General features: G+C 36.7%; 4 protein-coding genes across 7 annotated transcripts; 3 read left to right on the forward strand and 1 right to left on the reverse strand.

Moving 5' to 3' along the window:
• The first annotated feature begins 77 nt into the window (after positions 1-77).
• On the forward strand, positions 78-2660 carry LOC141908458 (plancitoxin-1-like). Its single transcript, XM_074798520.1, has 8 exons — positions 78-245; positions 610-802; positions 890-962; positions 1040-1201; positions 1289-1489; positions 1572-1678; positions 1767-1889; positions 2117-2660. The coding sequence occupies exons 1-8, from the start codon at positions 118-120 to the stop codon at positions 2291-2293; spliced, it is 1164 nt and encodes a 387-aa protein (XP_074654621.1). The 5' UTR covers positions 78-117; the 3' UTR covers positions 2294-2660.
• An 801-nt stretch (positions 2661-3461) lies between these two features.
• LOC141909206 (plancitoxin-1-like) lies at positions 3462-6085 on the forward strand. Its single transcript, XM_074799591.1, has 8 exons — positions 3462-3583; positions 3717-3906; positions 4001-4073; positions 4154-4318; positions 4556-4750; positions 4850-4962; positions 5219-5341; positions 5927-6085. Exons 1-8 carry the CDS (start codon positions 3462-3464, stop codon positions 6035-6037), a joined length of 1092 nt encoding a protein of 363 aa, XP_074655692.1. The 3' UTR covers positions 6038-6085.
• Positions 6086-6484: 399 nt separating this feature from the next.
• Positions 6485-11242, forward strand: LOC141908853 (uncharacterized). 4 transcript variants are annotated; one of them, XR_012619642.1, is made up of 9 exons: positions 6485-6826; positions 7200-7356; positions 7554-7702; positions 7817-8002; positions 8356-8472; positions 8600-8686; positions 9364-9511; positions 9680-9947; positions 10944-11016. XR_012619642.1 is itself a non-coding variant. In XM_074799082.1 (9 exons), exons 1-8 carry the CDS (start codon positions 6689-6691, stop codon positions 9763-9765), a joined length of 1068 nt encoding a protein of 355 aa, XP_074655183.1. In that variant the 5' UTR covers positions 6485-6688; the 3' UTR covers positions 9766-9769; positions 9872-9916. The 4 variants fall into 4 exon arrangements, 3 of the variants coding, with proteins under 3 accessions (XP_074655183.1, XP_074655185.1, XP_074655184.1); XM_074799082.1 differs by lacking the exon at positions 10944-11016 and having other exon boundaries at positions 9680-9769; positions 9872-9916; XM_074799084.1 differs by having other exon boundaries at positions 6487-6826; positions 9872-9947; positions 10944-11242.
• A 2830-nt stretch (positions 11243-14072) lies between these two features.
• On the reverse strand, positions 14073-17209 carry LOC141908110 (small ribosomal subunit protein uS7). The gene is made up of 5 exons (XM_074797953.1): positions 17172-17209; positions 16433-16550; positions 15463-15672; positions 14601-14828; positions 14073-14212 (listed from the first exon to the last, which is right to left on the reverse strand). The coding sequence occupies exons 2-5, from the start codon at positions 16535-16537 to the stop codon at positions 14144-14146; spliced, it is 612 nt and encodes a 203-aa protein (XP_074654054.1). The 5' UTR covers positions 16538-16550; positions 17172-17209; the 3' UTR covers positions 14073-14143.
• Between the last annotated feature and the right edge of the window lie 21 nt (positions 17210-17230).

The raw sequence follows: 17230 nt of genomic DNA on the forward strand, positions 1-17230 counted from the left end.
TGCTGCCCCTATGCGTGAACGGGGAAACCACGAACAAAGCTCTTGATGATCTATGTAGATCATGATATCAACAAGTTTAACAAGTTTTGGTCTTATTCACGCATAATTTTTACTACGATGACGACGTATGATTTCGTCGCTGCGAGTTACGTAGCGTTTGTCGTACTATTACTGAGCTGTTCTGTCGCTGCTGTTGATGATGGCGGTTTTAGTTGTAAGGATCCAAATGGTAAAAATGTTAGTTGGTAAGTCAGTTTCGCTTCATACATGCTCTAGTGTATTGTCAGCAGTCAGCAGTCAGCAGTCAGCAGTATCGTCGATGGATCTAGTTTATACTGGTGACCATGATTAGATGGTAACTAGAGGGTTAAATATAATGCACCTGACGTCATACAAATGACGTCACAGCGCGCGAAACTGAGTTTCGTTTAATCGTGTAAGAATTTTACAAATATCAAAATATATCATTTTTCGTACAGCACAATTCTTACCAGACCGTATACACCTTTTAGGATACGAACATTCAAACTCATCTTGTGAACTCATCTCGCATACGAAACACAGCAATGGCCTTCAAAAGATGGTTAACTATCGCATTTTGTGTTCTAGGTTTATCGTCTACAAAGTACCGAAATTGCCAGGAAACAAAAACAAACTGATAGCCGCCGGTTTGGCACATTTTTACCTGGATGCGAATAATCCGAGTCCGTTTCGACTTTCCCCGGTTTCCGTGGCTAGTAGTAGCGGACACGCCCTGGCAAATACGCTCAAACAGATGCACGATGGATTCATACAGAAAACCGTAAACATTAATCGAATCATCACTGAGAACAACTAACAAAAACTTCGTTTGAAAATTATTATGATTTTTCAAATGTTTTTTTTTTAGGATGTTTTGAGACTTCTTATGAATGATGAAACACCAGACAAACACAAAGACTCGTACCATGCCCACCAGAAAGGTAAATTGAATCCAGTTGTCTCAATTTACAAACGTAGCTTTACGGGATTGTAAATGTTAATACATTGTTTGAAACAGGAGTTGTGCTGTTCAATCGTGACGGAGGATTCTGGATGGTTCATAGTATGCCACGGTTTCCAAACAGGGCTAATCGTACCTACGGATGGCCTGATAAAGATTTAAGATATGGACAAAGTTTCCTGTGTATTAGTATGAATTCCACTTTTCTGGATGTCATAGGTAACAAGTAAATGTATATGATTTATACTGACGTGGGAGTGAAATGCAATTATTGTATTTACAACAGATACCTTCATTTTTTTTCAGCCAATCTACTTGCTATCAGTCACCCAACGGTTTATGATTTCAATTTGCCAAAGACGTTCAAGGTAAACGCGATGTTTCAGCAAATAGCTCACAACAAAGCAGTACCCGTGAATGTCACCTATAAATCGTCGATTATAACGGCATCCGGCACTTACTTAAAAACATTCCAAGCATTTTCGAAGAGTAAGAAGTTTAACAAAGGTATATCATATTCCATCGCCATTTTCTTTTCATTATTCCTTGCGTTATTTCTAGACTAATGTTAAATCGTTTTTTCTTTAAGATCTGTATGGTAGTCTCGTAGCTCCTAGGTTAAAGGCTAACCTGAGAACTGAAACATGGCAACATGGACATCGTATTCCTTCAACTTGCCCTCCGTCGGGTTACCGGGTAAGAAATCTAGTAATCTGGATGGCAAAATATACTTAGAAGGCGTAAATCATAAAAGTAATGTGCACAAACTTTTTTTGTAATCTAGGTTGAAAATATCATTACCGTTAAACTTGGCAATTCGATAGTATTCAACAGCACTCACGACCATTCCAAGTATGCCGTAGGCGATACGTCACCAATTGTCTGTATCGGAGACATTAATCGACAGGTATTACAGGATTGCCCGAACATTATTTCAAAGAGCTACCCAAGGCCTACCCAGGCTTATTCACAACTTGCGTTATACACTTTTTGCCCATACCTTTCCCAGATGATTGTTCCATGTTTCATGGGATCGCCTAACGGATACGAATCATATAGAATGATAACTTTGGAGTATTCAGTCTGATTACTCCAGGATGATACGAAACTAATTCTGTTTATTTGCCTTTTCAGTATTCTCAATTCCACAGAGGAGGTGGTACTGTTTGTATATTTGATGCTAACGTATGGCGCGTGTTCCAGTCACTGATTTTAGCCATCGAAAAGTGTCCTAATCACATTGACGAAACACTGAAATTCATTCCTAGGCGTAGAATGATCGTTCATAATAGTCCTACGCAGTATACGTAGCTGTATTCATTAAAATGATTTGTACATTGTAGTTGAGGCTCAACACTCATTTTGTTCACTGCTATAGTTGTTAGGGACATAATGTGCACATGTACAACTCTTTTAAGAAAGAATAAGATGATAAAATGAAACCTTTTTTGATATTTCAGAGTAATAAAAGTAAATAAATTTCAGAGTAGTAAAGATTTTGCTAAGCTTTAACTACTATATTCTGAACTTCACGAGTTTTATGATTACTTCTATTTTGAATTTCAATATGTATTCACCATTCTGTCTAACAGCGCTATATCTTTGCTTATACGAATGACTTGTAAATGTTTTTGTTTAAAAGCATCTTTTGTACGAAATAAAGTTTTGTAACTATAAACCTATTCATCATATGCTATCATTTTACCTTTCCCCTAGATCTGATAAGTAGGCCAAAAAAAATTCCACAATTTTCATGTTCTATCTTTAAATCTACATATCTCCACATAATCAAAATTGATTGATTGGCTTCATAAATTTTTCATATTTCTTGGAATGCCCTTTTATAAAAAAACGTTGAATCAATAATACGAAAAGATCCAATGAATAGAATTTTTTTGTAAATCATTAAGAAAATGTTTTGTTGATTAATTCAGAAATTGACAAGAATCTATCATCAATATTTGATTTTTTGTATAGAAATACCCATGCACGTATAAACCAAGACAGCTTTCATCTGGCTATTAGGTTACACACATAATCAACAGAATATAGAATCATTATATACGACTTGCATTTGAAAATGATTCATTCCAATTACACATAAGAAAATGAAAGACTTACGCGGACACATATTCATTCTGTATTCAGTACGCCTGATGATAGCCAAAACGTTGCTCAAATACGTATATTCAAGAACTTTTCTCTCGGTTTATACAGACACATTTTCGTTACACAAAAATCTGTCCACAATCTGGTAAAGCTATCATTTTTGAACTGATATTATAGATGATTGACCCCCATGGCAACTTTGAAGGTAAAAGCGTCGACACCTATTCGTGTTCCCATCAGTTTGACACGAGATAAATGGTTACTGATATCGCCTATCGTGCTTATCATTCTAATCAAGTCTCCATCGGCTATAAATAAAACCCTAAGTGTCGTTTGAGTCAAATTTCAGAGACACGGACGTTTATACGAGATGCTACCTATATTTTTGATCGTCGCCTGCTCTTTGGCGCTGCATTCGTCTGATGCCTATTACACGCGGAGTAAAGGCAGTAGATTTACGTGTAAAGATCCAAACGGCCAGGATGTTGACTGGTAACGTATAACGATGACGAAAACTTGTTTTGAATATCCTCTTTACGATATAATGAAGATATCAATACGTCGTATATTCGACGAATTAAAATTGGGCTCGACATTTCAAAAGTCGTGTTTGAAAATTTTTAAGGTATATCGTTTACAAGTTACCGAGAGATCGTGAAAACAGCAACAAACTGATCGAAGTTGGTTTGGCGCATTATTACATGGATGCTAGGAACCCTAGATTTACGTTGTCTGAGGTATCGGTCAACGCGTCAAGCGGTCACGCTATCGCTAACACCCTTAAACAAATGTACGATGCAGATAAACTAGACAAGGTACTTGAAATCTTTGAAAAAATTTACCTAATTCAGCGTAGTTTTTATTTTTCTCATTCATCGGCGATGGTTAAGTAAATTTTCTCATTGATAGGATGTTTTAAGATTGTTGATGAATGATAGGGCACCAAGAGGGAAGACAATTTTCAACTTAGCACATCAAAAAGGTACCAACAGCTTTAAACACATTTATTCTCAGTTTATTTTTTTTTTGTGGTCGACTCATCTAATGTATTTGATTTGACAGGAGTATTACTTTTTGGTCCTCTTGGTGGATTTTGGATGATACAGAATACACCCGGATTCCCAAACGCACCGAGCACCCCATATGAATGGCCCCATTCTGGTACATATTTTGGACAAGCAGCCCTTTGTATTTCGATGGCGACTGTTGACAATTTGGACGCTATTGGTAAGGGCATTGAACATGTGCTTATGAAAACTTAAGTCCTGGGCCCAGTTTCACAAAAGCGTTTAACTCAAATTTTTGGTGTAGTCGCTATTGGTTACTTCATTTCTTCAATGAGGACAACAATTCAAACTTAACCGTGTTAGGCTTACACTTTTTCGTGAAACTGGGCCGTGCTGATCCATAAAATTTCAAGCAAAATGTAAAAAATATGAACAGAACGAAACGTTTGATTTGTAGGCGATATTCTGGCTATGAGTATACCAAATGTATACGACAGTCGTCTACCAACACAGTTCAAAGTGAGTCCATTATTCGAACAAGTGGTAAATGGACATGTAAACGATTCGGCGCCATGGATTTTGGAGAGAACTTTGACCTCATCTGCCGGCGTCGAATTCAGAGCGTTTTCAAAACACACGAAGTTCAGTAACGGTAATCCGACAAGCAGCTTATTGATGTGTGAATGGCGAAATTAACTATTATTTCGTTTATTTATCTCGGTAATGATATTCATATTATTCGTTTTCGCAGATCTGTACGAATTCGTTGCCGATAAGTTTGGGACAGATTTGAGAACCGAAACGTGGCAAAACGGACCCAAATATCGTAACTTGCCATCTTTCTGTCCGCTCACTGGACCGAAAGTAAGGCATACAATGTTGTGTGAGACCAATATGAAGATTTACCAAGCAAAATCAGTCTTCGAATGTACTATTTAATTGATTCTTCTTGTACTATTTAATTGATTCTTCTTGTACTATTTAATTGATTCTTCTTGTACTATTTAATTGATTCTTCTTGTACTATTTAATTGATTCTTCTTGTACTATTTAATTGATTCTTCTTGTACTATTTAATTGATTCTTCTTGTACAATCTTTGCTGTTGTTAATGTTTTTAGGTTGAAAATATACTCTCCGTTCAGTTGGACAGCATAAGATTCGATAACCATCAAGATCATTCGAAATACGCGGTGTCTGACGGCGAACATTCGACTGTGTGCGTCGGGGATATCAACAGACAGGTAAATAAATGAAATAACTTAGTCTCATTGGGAAATTAGGCCTTTCTTCAATCATTTGGAGCACGGATCTTTTTCAAGAAAAATGGGAGGGCGAAGGGAAAAAATTAAAAGATGCAAACACATTTGTTTTTATAATACGCGTTTTTAGAAAAGAAGCTGACAGGAAAAGAATTTAAATGATCTTCTTTTCGATCATTTAAGTATTTTTTTTTTCACATAGATCGTCGGAAGGGCTGCAGGAAAAAATGAAAAAAGGAGTGAAAATTATTATGAATTTGTTTCAAATGATGGGAGAAATGATGAAAAAACTAAAATTTTTGCAAATCACGAGATTGAACATTAAGATCACCATGAATTTTACAAGTTACTAGACGGACAAGACAAAAAAATCTATTGCAAAACTGTGATGAAAACACGGAGGAATAAAAAAAGGATTCTTTTTGTTTAATTTGATGATTCTTGGGAGGCGGATCCGTACTCCAAGTAATTGAAAAAAAGCGTTAAAAATAACTTTATTGGATTGTATAAACGATCATATGATCTATGAAAACGTGACAATATTTATTGATGAATTTTACTTTCTAGAAATCGCAATTCAAAAGAGGAGGTGGAACGGTTTGTTTCAAGAATACGGCAGCATGGAACGCGTTCAATTCAGCGATTGGTTCTGTCGATGCATGCAAAAAATCCGAATGATAATCGTGAAAATTGTTTCAGAAAAACTCGAGCTATCAGGCGCGAGAATTCGTAGGCTATACATTGATCTACCTCAAACGATAATAAACTGATCATATATTTATACATTATTTGTTATCATATCTGTCTTATATCATGAATGCGTATCTTTCTCTACTGATATTGACGATCTTGGATGATTATAGTCTTTTTAACCAATGGCTATGGCGAAAAAGAAACTGAAACTTTATTCTAAGTTAATTTTACCGTACCAAAAATAAATTGTTATCAGTATTTTATTATCATTTACATTTATGCATCCAGCTTGGTGAGGCATCCGGTCGAAGGACAAAACTCTTTCTCATAATTTTTCCTTTTCTACGCGCATGCATGTGACTTATATTACTGATCAAACTTGCCATTATTTGATAAGCGTTTGTCCTCCCTCGTCAAGTGTTGATTATGTCTACACCAGTGTACATGATATTACGATAACTAACACAGATTCATATGAACAAGTAATAGCATAATCAAATACATATAGGAATATATAGAGCGCAGTATATATTTAATATCGTACTGCACTGGTTAAGTTTCAAGCAGATGTAAAATGAGCGGGATTTCTCATCGCTATCACCTGCCCGCATCATCATCAACCGCAACAATAATACTATGCCAACTGTAGTTCCTGTTTCGTATGATAACAGCGGTGGTGACAGTGCTATGGAGGCGTCGCAAAGGAGCAGTTCGGGCAGTGTCGTTTTAGATTTAAGGCCCCGCGCGGCTACTCGCGACACGGTCGTTGGAAGGGTACGTACAGAGTATTAAACTGAGATGATAAACATGATATTTTCTGATATTCGTCGCGACGTTAGTAGTTAATTGAATCCCCGATCTACGATATGAAAAATATCATCGAATACGTTCGGCATATATTCATACATAGGCCTACACCGTACGGTGAGTCAGGCCTACGTAGAATACGTATTTGTAAACCTAATCATAGCGTTTGAATCATTTAAAAATGAACTGAAAGACTTTCAACGATTGACTTGCTATTAGCTTTAACCTAACTACTTCTTCAAAATTTGATTTATATATTCCGTGGATTTAAGGTGAAAAAAAATGAGTAACTACGTTCATCAAAAGTTGCCGGTAATTTTTCTCATATTTCCATGTGTAGACTCGAGAATGGGACGACTTGCAACCAGAAGAGATTGCGTTTCTCGTTATTTCTTTCATCAGTATTCTGGGAACTGTCGGTCTGACGATTACCAAATTAGTTCAAGGGGTCACAGGAGATGACTTCACATTTGCCCTTATTTTACTTATCAATACAGGTATATATCGATACTTTGTCTCGCGTGTTACGATATTAAACAGCTAATCAAAACTGTTTTTGATAAAACATGGAGTATTTTCCGAATTATTTTCAATATTTTCATGTTTTCCAATGTATAATATCAGTAAAGTGTAGTATTTGTTCAGTAACCAATTCTAACAGTGGTCGAATTTAAAGATTAACGATCTTTTGTAGCACTTTGTTCTTACTATATCCTGCATGGAGTATTGCGAGAGAGGCCGTACGAAATCATCGTTTATGTCATCGCTTGTGTCATCGTCATCGTATACATCATCGCCAACTTCGCCTCCTCGTCAAATAATGTTAAGGATAAAGTCAAACTGGTATGTTCATATCACCCGAAACTAACAGACGCGTTCAGAATTTGAACTCATTCAAAAATTAGAAGATGAAACTTGTTAAACTCAGATTCAGCGTCTCTTTTCAATTATTTGTAGGCTCGTTTGATATGCGCCTCGATTTTGGGACCGGTAAATATTGTTCTGGGCATCGTGATTAGCATACGATACCATAAGAGTGGTAATCTGATATTTCGCACGGTCGGCGCCAACGAAACCTTACAAAAAATCTGCAAAACGATGTATTTCGCGTCGGGACTTCTCAAGTTCGACTTCCAATTGGAGGTTAGTTCGTTCAGACTTTAAAACCTCGTTCATGCTCAGGGGCGGATCCAGGGGCACTTATGAGACTTGTACGAGTCCATGAATTTTTTTAGCGCCCTTCTTCATTATATCAACAAAAATAATACTTTTGGGATGTGACAAGTTCTTCGAAATTAGCCCCTCTATGCGGCAGTATAATTAATATTTTTGGACATTGCGCTGGGATGTGACAAGTCTGGCCTCTTGAACCGCCCCTGATGCTCCCGGCAAAACAACATTTTTTTATTTATCAAAAGTGTCACTCAGACTTGCTGTAAAACAGATAGGACACCTCCGTGTTGGTTATAGGCCTATCAATGAAATTATGATTGTAGGTTAGCATGGTGTTGCTTATTTTGCAAAATGGTCGAGAAATTGGTCTGAAAGAACAGATAGTATTAGGAGTTGGGTTTCCACTGAGTGTACTGTGGCTGATCATGGGGTTTCTTAGCGTAAGTCGAGAGATTCTCTACTCGTACATGCTTCAAACATTATCTTCAATTCCATCGCTGTTGTCCTCGTTACAATAAACTTCATCAAACCACGAAATATCGATCTTATTCGTATCTTTTGTTTCAGATGCGATTTGAAAACAAAATCATGACGTTGGTGTTTTTGATCAGTGGTGTATTCGAACCGGCTTACATTATTTGGAAAATCTATGACGTAAGGAACCGTTCAGACACATAAAGTCAGTCTTAATCTAATGTAGTTTGATTCTTATTATGCGTGCTTTATATCAACGTGTAGTATGAAAGTGTATAGACGAGGAAGTTAATTCGAATTGTTTACCTCGAATTTGTGAATACTTCCTTTTTTCGTGTTTCACCAATGAATGTATATATTTGAATAGAAGGGTTTTCACTGCGTCATTTCTTTTCGTTTGTCATGATTTACAATTCTACTTCAACGATATATGGTTTATTTTTTCCTCAACGGAAGGGGTTGTTTTCGTTACCATAAAATGTATGACTCACAGCATGCAATGAAATGAGATACACAAATCAATAGATATTGTTGCCTGAACTGGATGGACAAAAATATCAAATTGAGCGTCTAATGATAATGACCGGGAATTTAAAACCCCAGTGAAACCCCTTCATCTCCCAATAAGGAACAAGTAATGTTCCTTATTGGGAGATGAATTCTCAGTAAGTAACGAAAATTGAACCGGTAAAGACGAAAATCTGAATAAAGAACAAGTAACAAGTTGATTGTTCCTTATTGGGAGATTAATTCTCGATAAGTAACGGAATAAGGAATAAGGAACAAGTAATGCACTTCACTGGGGTGAATTTAAAATGTTATTTTCGATTTTAACCGTCTTTTGGTTGTTTTTTTAGTCTTCAGGTACGATAACGGAACGCGCGAGTAAATCGATTGAAGCGGTGACGTTCGCGTGTGCGGCCCTAGCCCTCATCGTTCGTATCACTTTACTATTCACCATGGTGTTCGTATATAGAAACTATGGAAAGGGGTTGAAAGAAAAAGGTACGCTTCGTATATTGAATTCTTACCGAACAAAAGCAAATTGCGAATGTGTAAATGAGATGTGTAACTATTCTTGAAAATCCTAATGATAAAGCACACTACATAAGATTCCATGCTTTTCCATTTTATTCCCCATATTGTTAAGCTCTGTATTTTGTTCTACGACAGCCTTCGGTCAGGGATCAGAAGTAACGCTTTTAGCTTACAAAAAGAAGCGGTCATCGTTTTCTTATAAGACACTGGATGAAAACTAGCCGGGTAAACTATTGTTGGTGTGCGCTGGGTTTAGGTTGTGTGGGTTGTACGCGGGCGGCGTGAATGTATAATCATTGGTTTTTAACTATCTAAATTATCAAATAGGGGTTTTTGGACGCGAAAACATTACAGAGAAGCCAGCTACATGAATATCTATCAGCTAAACGTGGATCGTTGGGAGGTAGTCGATTATCATTTACTACCTGCATCTGAATCTATTACGCATGATATCCTAGACAGCTATCTTTTTAGGAGCCATTTCCAAGAAGTGGTTTGTCTGCTCATAGGCGTCCACAGGATTTTTCAAGGCGTTTCTCTTTAAGGGCGAAATCCACTAGATTTCATATCTTAACCTAAAGCTAACCTATAATATATACTAGTCCGTATATAACGAACATTACTAGTTTTATAGACTTATATAAATTGTCGTCATAGTGGAGAATTTGCATAATTTTATGAAGAAGTTGACACCAGATTTCCTTATTTGGAAATGGACGGCGCTATGGCCCAAAGGGATGGTCGTTTTGAGGACGCCCATACTGCTCATTGAACGGGATCTTTACATTAATCCACAACGTTTCATCTGCGCCCATCATGATTACTTTTGAAAATCGAATTAAAACCCACAACTATGGAACGCAACACGCCTTACCATCGCTGCACTTGTTTTCTGCATGTTGTTAAAATCGTGGTGATGGTTTTTCTTTCATTTTCTTTTTCTTTAAATCCGGCCTTTTGATTAAACAAAAGGTGTTCAGAACTGTAATTTCGGTGACTTTGTTTCAAATTGAAAGATGCCGTAAGAATCTTATAAGACGAGAATTCATTTCATAGAACTGAATTAACTTTCCGGAATGAACCTACGAGCAATCATCTCAAAAAAGAGATTGCTCGTAGAGAGAACCGAAGTCTGACTGAATTACACAGGGGCCCGTATCAGAGTTGTAGGTGATAAAACGGTAAAAACGATACAAGAGGGGGGGGTAACTACGCTTACTAAGTACTCAACTTCAGTCGCTTACTATTTTGTTATTTCTCATCCGATTTCGATAATACAAGCATGAAATCAAAGCTAATAGTCTTCTGTTTCCAACGGATTAACAGATTATCGTTCTTACACTGGTGGTAAATTACAATACATCGAGATGTTGATCATGTTATTTTTTCTGTGTTGTAGCTTACGGGAGATCCGATTACGATGAATACGACTCCCAAAGAAGAAGAGTTTCAACAGAGAAAAGTGATCGGTTTTGATTGGAATATTATGTAACAGTAACGGATAACACAAATCGTAATATAAAATCACTGAGACAACTGTTGAAATTGCAGAAAATTGTAAATATGTGACAGAATAAAAAAAATTTAATTCGTTAAAGTTGTAATTCAAAGTCAATCAATTAATTTACGACATCTTTAATTAAATCTTATTCTCGAAAATTATTAGACCATTCAATATAGTAATCAGTATCCAACTAACAGAGTAATTTGCACTTGCCTCATATCTCACGGACCAATAGATTTCACCTGGCATTCACGTACTGGATAAAAATGCAAATCTTCCATTTTAAACTCACCGAGATAATACGAGTTCCTGGTTCTCCAACGCTACGAAAGATGAAATACTCAGAGGACACTACCGGACTGTGTTATTCAACATATGACTTTCTGAATAAGTTTGTTTGACGATTCAGTTAAGACTAAACTGAAGAAATTTACATATTAGAGTATTAAAGTAATGTGATTTTTAGTCTGGCATTGCCATTATTCGTAATAGCTGTGAATAATAGGTAACATCTTGAAACTGTGAAAATGTGAAAATCATCCAGTTGAAGTCCAGTCCAAGTGAAGTTGATTAGAGCTTTATTTTGCAGTTAAATGACAATCATGTGTAATTAACTACGTGAATAATCAGAACAGTAATGAAGAGACTTAGAGTAGTTAATTTAGAACCCATTGCCCGATATCGGATACCAAATCATATCGTTCATTTTAACTGCCACAGTTTCTATTCGCGCACCACTCTCGACGGAGCCTCTCGGCAGCAGATTCGGCATCGCGTTCGTTCTGCGAGTTGGCGGCTGAAGCCATGGCCCAAATAGACACAAAAATACCACAAAGTGGAACGGCGATTTTATGCAACTCACCTAAAATTATATACATATTGATAAATTTACTAGAATCATCTATAATGCATAGATAGATAATTATGAACAGAATAGATAAATAACTTAACGTACTGATCATTGTAGATAATGCAGTTTTGAATCCTGAAAAAAAACCATCTATTTCAGTAACGGTTATAGCTAGACGCATCCCGATAACTTGCAAGTGGAATCTTCATGACAATTATCTTATAAAATCATAACTTACGTGTTAGATAGAGTTGTGTGAAACTGGCTTAACACTGCTACTGCTACTGCTGCTGCTGTTAGTCTTTTAAAATATATATCATTAAGTCTACTGTAAAGCAATACTGTAAAACTGGACGTTTTCTGTTTTTTCAGGTTTTGTCTACGACAGAAATTTGAATCCCCTTTCAGTAAGTGATCAAATATATATGACATATTTAATGAAATATATGATGAGCGAGTTCACACTAGGTCAAATAAAATAATTTAATGACGATTTCATACATATTTATGATAAATATATAATGATAAATATAATGATAATATATAATGATAAATACATATGTAAAAATGGTCAATAAATTATTTTATTTTACCTAGTGTGAATTCTCAGAACCTGGGACCCCCTTACCGTTAACCGTAGTTAACACTGTAACACTAAGGAATCGTCGGTATCAGTCAATACTAGGTTCGAGCCTATGGCCTTGTTCATTACTTATTCAGCATCAGGACCAGTCAATCATATACGATGGTGCCATAGTCAGACGCCGCTAGAGGCAGCCCTTTTTACTTTCTGGTGGATTTGGACACTTCAGGAAAGGAAATAGGTAACCGTAAGCATTTTTTACGCCCGCCAATGAATGTCACATTTCAGTCAGTCACCGGAATTGCATAGATTTGTGGCTATTGAATAACTGTAAAATCGTCAAAAAGAATTTACAAATCTTCATTAAAAATTCGTTATGAAATATCAAAAGCAGTAAAAGCATTATAAATAGTGTTAACAATGTCTGTAACTGAAACTATTTTACTTTTGCGGAACTAGTTTCATCTTTTGTACGTATGAATCTGTATCATCCTCAAATTATCATTGTAAATGTGGTCTTAGTTGTAATTGAAGTTAAGCTAAGCTATTACTTATTATACATCATCAATTTTAAATTGGGGAAATAGATTCGGCAGGGATTCGAACCTGATGGCATCGCAACACTCGGCCACAGCACATCAGGGTTCGAATCCCTGCCGGGGGAGAATGTCCAAATCCGCCAGGCCATGAATACTGATGCCAACAGCACCAGACAGAACTTTTCTGTGGATTTTTTCATTAAAAATCTTAGTAAAGTTAACATGGAACTGTATTGGTTTACCATCATTTTACTGTACATGCAGTTAACATAGTAAGCCAACTTGGCAGGTACAGCATTCAGGGTTTCCAGTGATAAGGCCAGGGTAAAAAGAAGTACTAAGAAGGACTTTTTCGGCAATTTTAGACTCAAAAGGAGGGACTTTTGGACAACTCGGGAAGTTCCTTCCAGTATATTGAGGGCGCAATGCCTTCACAGGGATTCTTAGTCATGTAGACCAGTCATACATTTCAGGATAATTCCATAAAACTTTCCGGTATATTCAATCTTACTGACAATTGAATTAACAGGCCCGAGTAATAAAATACTTCAACAGTTGAATTCGTGACAAAATTACCGGTACGCGCAAAAATCAAATTTGGAAGGACTTTAATCGAATGGAAGGACTTGAGTTAAAAAGAAGGACAAAGATGATGTTTTTCCAAACTTTTTCCATAAGAAGGACCATTGGAAACCCAGAGTATGGGAGGAGCTAGAACGTCATCAGGTGTAGAATTAGTAATTACTACTACTGGGTTTTAAACTTTGTTTGTGCAAGCTAAACTTGAACAATAGGTCAAGAGATCCCTCCATAAGTATGTTATAGAGAACGTTCGTTGTTTTAAAATGCTTTTTATTTTCCGTTTTTGGATACTATTCAATTGTAAAATACTCTTTCCTCCATATACAGTAACCGCGCATCAATCGGATCTTTTGGGACAAAGAAAAATCATCCAACTTTGAAGAAGGAAAAATCGAGACCATGAACATTCATCCGATACAAACGATTATCCAACTTACACCGAGCGACTCAAGAAACATTGACTAAAACGATTGAATTTTTCATTCTATCCCATTTGTTTATTTTTTCGTTCAGGATATTATTTATTTACACAACGTTTCGCTTATCGGTTAGATTTGGCAACACGTTCCAGTTCATCTTTCTTCTTAATCGCGTAAGAGTTGGACGATCCCTACAAAATACATAAAACAATATAGATATTATAACTAACAGATTGATCACTACATATTCGCAGATAAAAATGAAATTCAATTAAAATAGTTCTGGACCCAGTTCATTCAGTTAATTTGGATCAATCTTATTTCCGCTTCTAACCTAGTCGGATATTATTAACAGTTAATCTATACAAAGGGGTGTGTAAAATATGATGTTTTAATCCAGATTTCTTTTTTTAAGGAAAGGTTAACAAAAATTTCGGGGGTCAATCATAATTATTCATTCCATCCTATTTTGTTGGCAGTTTCTCCGTGACGTTTCATCCCTTGCTGGCGACTCTTTCTAAAACACTATCACAGTTCAGTAACTTCGATGAACTTTCTCACAAAAAATCTACTTCATACCTTGGCAGCGTTGATGAGTTCGTCAGCTAAACATTCGGCAATCGTTTTAATATTTCTGAAAGCGGCTTCGCGAGCGCCGGTGCACAGAAGCCAGATCGCCTGGTTCACACGTCTGAGCGGAGATACGTCGACGGCTTGACGTCGGACGGTACCGGCACGACCAATACGAGTAGAATCCTCACGAGGTCCGCTGTTAATGATGGCGTTAGCGAGCACTTGTAACGGATTCTGTAATTGACAACATTTATCATAAAATTTTAGATATTTTTATCTACCAGAAATATGCCATACAATTTAACGGATTCTAACATATTCTCCAGGTACAATTTCACGATATTTTCAGAATCGACTCCTATTTCCCCAAGTGATAAAGCACATAGAGCTGAACACATATTATCATTGTTCATCCCCTGAAACTGCTGGATCCAATTACACAGCTGTTATTACTTGACTTTTGAGTTCAATCAGAACAGAAGTCGACCAATGAACTCCGGAATTACTAATACATGTAGCAGGATTGTTCATATTTTTCTACGCCAAGTTACAATAACTAGCAGATACCAATCACCAAATCTGAACAGACTAAAAGTGAACTTTCAGTTCGTGCAGGAATTCTGAGCTCAACATCATATGGCATAAAAATCACTTTTCTAGAAATTATCGCATATATTTCTTTCATGAGTTTTGCCACAAAAAAATATGCTTAACAGATATCTATCCATTTTCACAATTTTTTTTCAAATTAACCCCGCTTTCCAAAATGAACTATATTCTTAACTCTAAACTCAGAACGGCGAATGAAGAAGTCCCACTTATCGAAATTTCAATACGATAGAATTTGAATCAAGGGTTGAATACATACCTCGCCAGTAAGAAGGTGAATGATTTCGAAGGCGTGTTTCACGATGCGGATCGCCATCAATTTTTTGCCGTTGTTTCGTCCGTGCATCATCAGTGAGTTCACCAAACGCTCGACGATCGGGCATTGCGCCTTTCTGAAACGTTTCACCTGGAAACGACCGGCCGAATGCGGCACGTACTTGGAGTATTTCTCCTTGATGGCGATGTAATCCTAGAACGTAACGACAAGACAATAATGCATTATAAAACAATCATTACGAAATCATACGCGATTAAATCGAAATGCAGCAAGGAATTTTTTATTTGCCTCAGAGTAATGAGATCGTCATTCGATAAGTCAAGAGTAGCAAATATTACGGTAAAACATCATAGGCAAATGAGTTATTCTTTTACTAGTTACAGCCAACTCCGCTTCGTTCAAAGCCTATTTTGCTCATATTTTCATCTATTTTGTAGATGATGTCAAGTGCAGATTTTACCAATTCAAACCAATGATTAATAAATATGTCAAACCCGTAATCGAATTTTCGGGTCCATTTTCTCGCAGGGGCTTGTAAACCGGCGTTGATCTTACTAATTCCGCGTTATTGATAATTCCGTGAAAATGTTATTCTAAATTTACTCGCAGTTAAAGTTTAGCGCCATTTTTGCAAGATTATCGATCAATAACCCATTAAGTAAAATCGAAACCGGTTGATAAGTTGGAGTTATCATCTTGACAAAATAATTAACGCGTCAAAGATGATAATGAACCCAGCTAATCCGTACGGGCGAGATCATCAGCGTAAAACCCATACAGACTACAGTTAATTCACAAAAACCTGCGCGCTTGTATTTCTCTGTATCAGTATGAAAATTGCCAATGAATCCCCATATATACGAATTAAGCAAAGTTGACTGTACTATCCAAATGATAAATGAAATCAAATCGTATTTCTAACTTTTTAGGTTCATTTATGCGTCAAACTTACAGTTAAACTGATATCGCTGACTTGCACATCATCCGATGCCCATCGGTTGAAAAGTTTAATTTCAGGCAGTTCAGCCACAGCTGGAGCCTCTTCCATTGTTGCCATACTGTTCGAAGATCTACAGAAAACAAGAACGAATGAAAATAATCAATAATTAAGTGTATTCAAGGCCGGTGGATTGATCACAAGCCTGTCACAGATTCCCAAATGAAAATGAAGTTACTGAAAAAATTCACAGGAGTTTTTCATATGTCAGTTCCACAGCCACAGAACGCACCCCCCTCCCAGGGTCAGTATACACGCGATCGTGGACGACACAGTACTCATACAAGAACAAGAATGCTCAAATTAAGCGTACACCAACCAGCCATGCAGTTCATATAAGACTCTGTCAGCATATAAAAAGATTTTGTCTCTCATTAGCATAAAGCAAAGCGTGGCCGACTGTATACCGATATGAATGACTCGAATCGAGATGGACGAGAGAAACAAGGAGGCAGATTAGCTATTACACGATCGAAAAAATATTTCACATGGGCGCCGCCATCTTGGATTAGAAAACACCGTCAATAAAATACAGCATTTATCATAAATTCGGCATATTCCACGAGAAACCATGAAACCAAAAATAAGCGGCTGGATAGTTCTAGATCAGATAGATCTCGTTATTTTCAGATTTGAATATTTTAAAGGCCTATTATCGATAGAAATAGATCACACATGCACGAATTTCACTTACTCGGAATTAACCCGGAAGTAAGAGGAATTCGGGGTGGACACACATCCAGAAAACGGAGG

The sequence above is a fragment of the Tubulanus polymorphus genome, chromosome 7 (genome assembly GCF_964204645.1).
Source record: "Tubulanus polymorphus chromosome 7, tnTubPoly1.2, whole genome shotgun sequence".
Lineage (NCBI taxonomy): Eukaryota > Metazoa > Nemertea > Palaeonemertea > Tubulaniformes > Tubulanidae > Tubulanus > Tubulanus polymorphus.

Excerpts from the sequence above, each read along its gene's own strand:
- LOC141908110 (XM_074797953.1), bottom strand. The coding sequence starts at position 16,537 with ATGGCAACAATGGAAGAGGCTCCAGCTGTGGCTGAACTGCCTGAAATT. Across the intron at positions 15,673-16,432 it reads TCAGCGATATCAGTTTAACT|GATTACATCGCCATCAAGGA; the intron begins GTAAGTTTGACG and ends GTTACGTTCTAG. Across the intron at positions 14,829-15,462 it reads TTCACCTTCTTACTGGCGAG|AATCCGTTACAAGTGCTCGC; the intron begins GTATGTATTCAA and ends TGTCAATTACAG.
- LOC141908458 (XM_074798520.1), top strand. The coding sequence starts at position 118 with ATGACGACGTATGATTTCGTCGCTGCGAGTTACGTAGCGTTTGTCGTA. Across the intron at positions 803-889 it reads ATGGATTCATACAGAAAACC|GATGTTTTGAGACTTCTTAT; the intron begins GTAAACATTAAT and ends TTTTTTTTTTAG. Across the intron at positions 1,890-2,116 it reads TCGGAGACATTAATCGACAG|TATTCTCAATTCCACAGAGG; the intron begins GTATTACAGGAT and ends TTGCCTTTTCAG.
- LOC141909206 (XM_074799591.1), top strand. The coding sequence starts at position 3,462 with ATGCTACCTATATTTTTGATCGTCGCCTGCTCTTTGGCGCTGCATTCG. Across the intron at positions 3,584-3,716 it reads AACGGCCAGGATGTTGACTG|GTATATCGTTTACAAGTTAC; the intron begins GTAACGTATAAC and ends AAAATTTTTAAG. Across the intron at positions 4,963-5,218 it reads GTCCGCTCACTGGACCGAAA|GTTGAAAATATACTCTCCGT; the intron begins GTAAGGCATACA and ends TAATGTTTTTAG.
- LOC141908853 (XM_074799082.1), top strand. The coding sequence starts at position 6,689 with ATGCCAACTGTAGTTCCTGTTTCGTATGATAACAGCGGTGGTGACAGT. Across the intron at positions 7,357-7,553 it reads TATTTTACTTATCAATACAG|CACTTTGTTCTTACTATATC; the intron begins GTATATATCGAT and ends GATCTTTTGTAG. Across the intron at positions 7,703-7,816 it reads TTAAGGATAAAGTCAAACTG|GCTCGTTTGATATGCGCCTC; the intron begins GTATGTTCATAT and ends AATTATTTGTAG.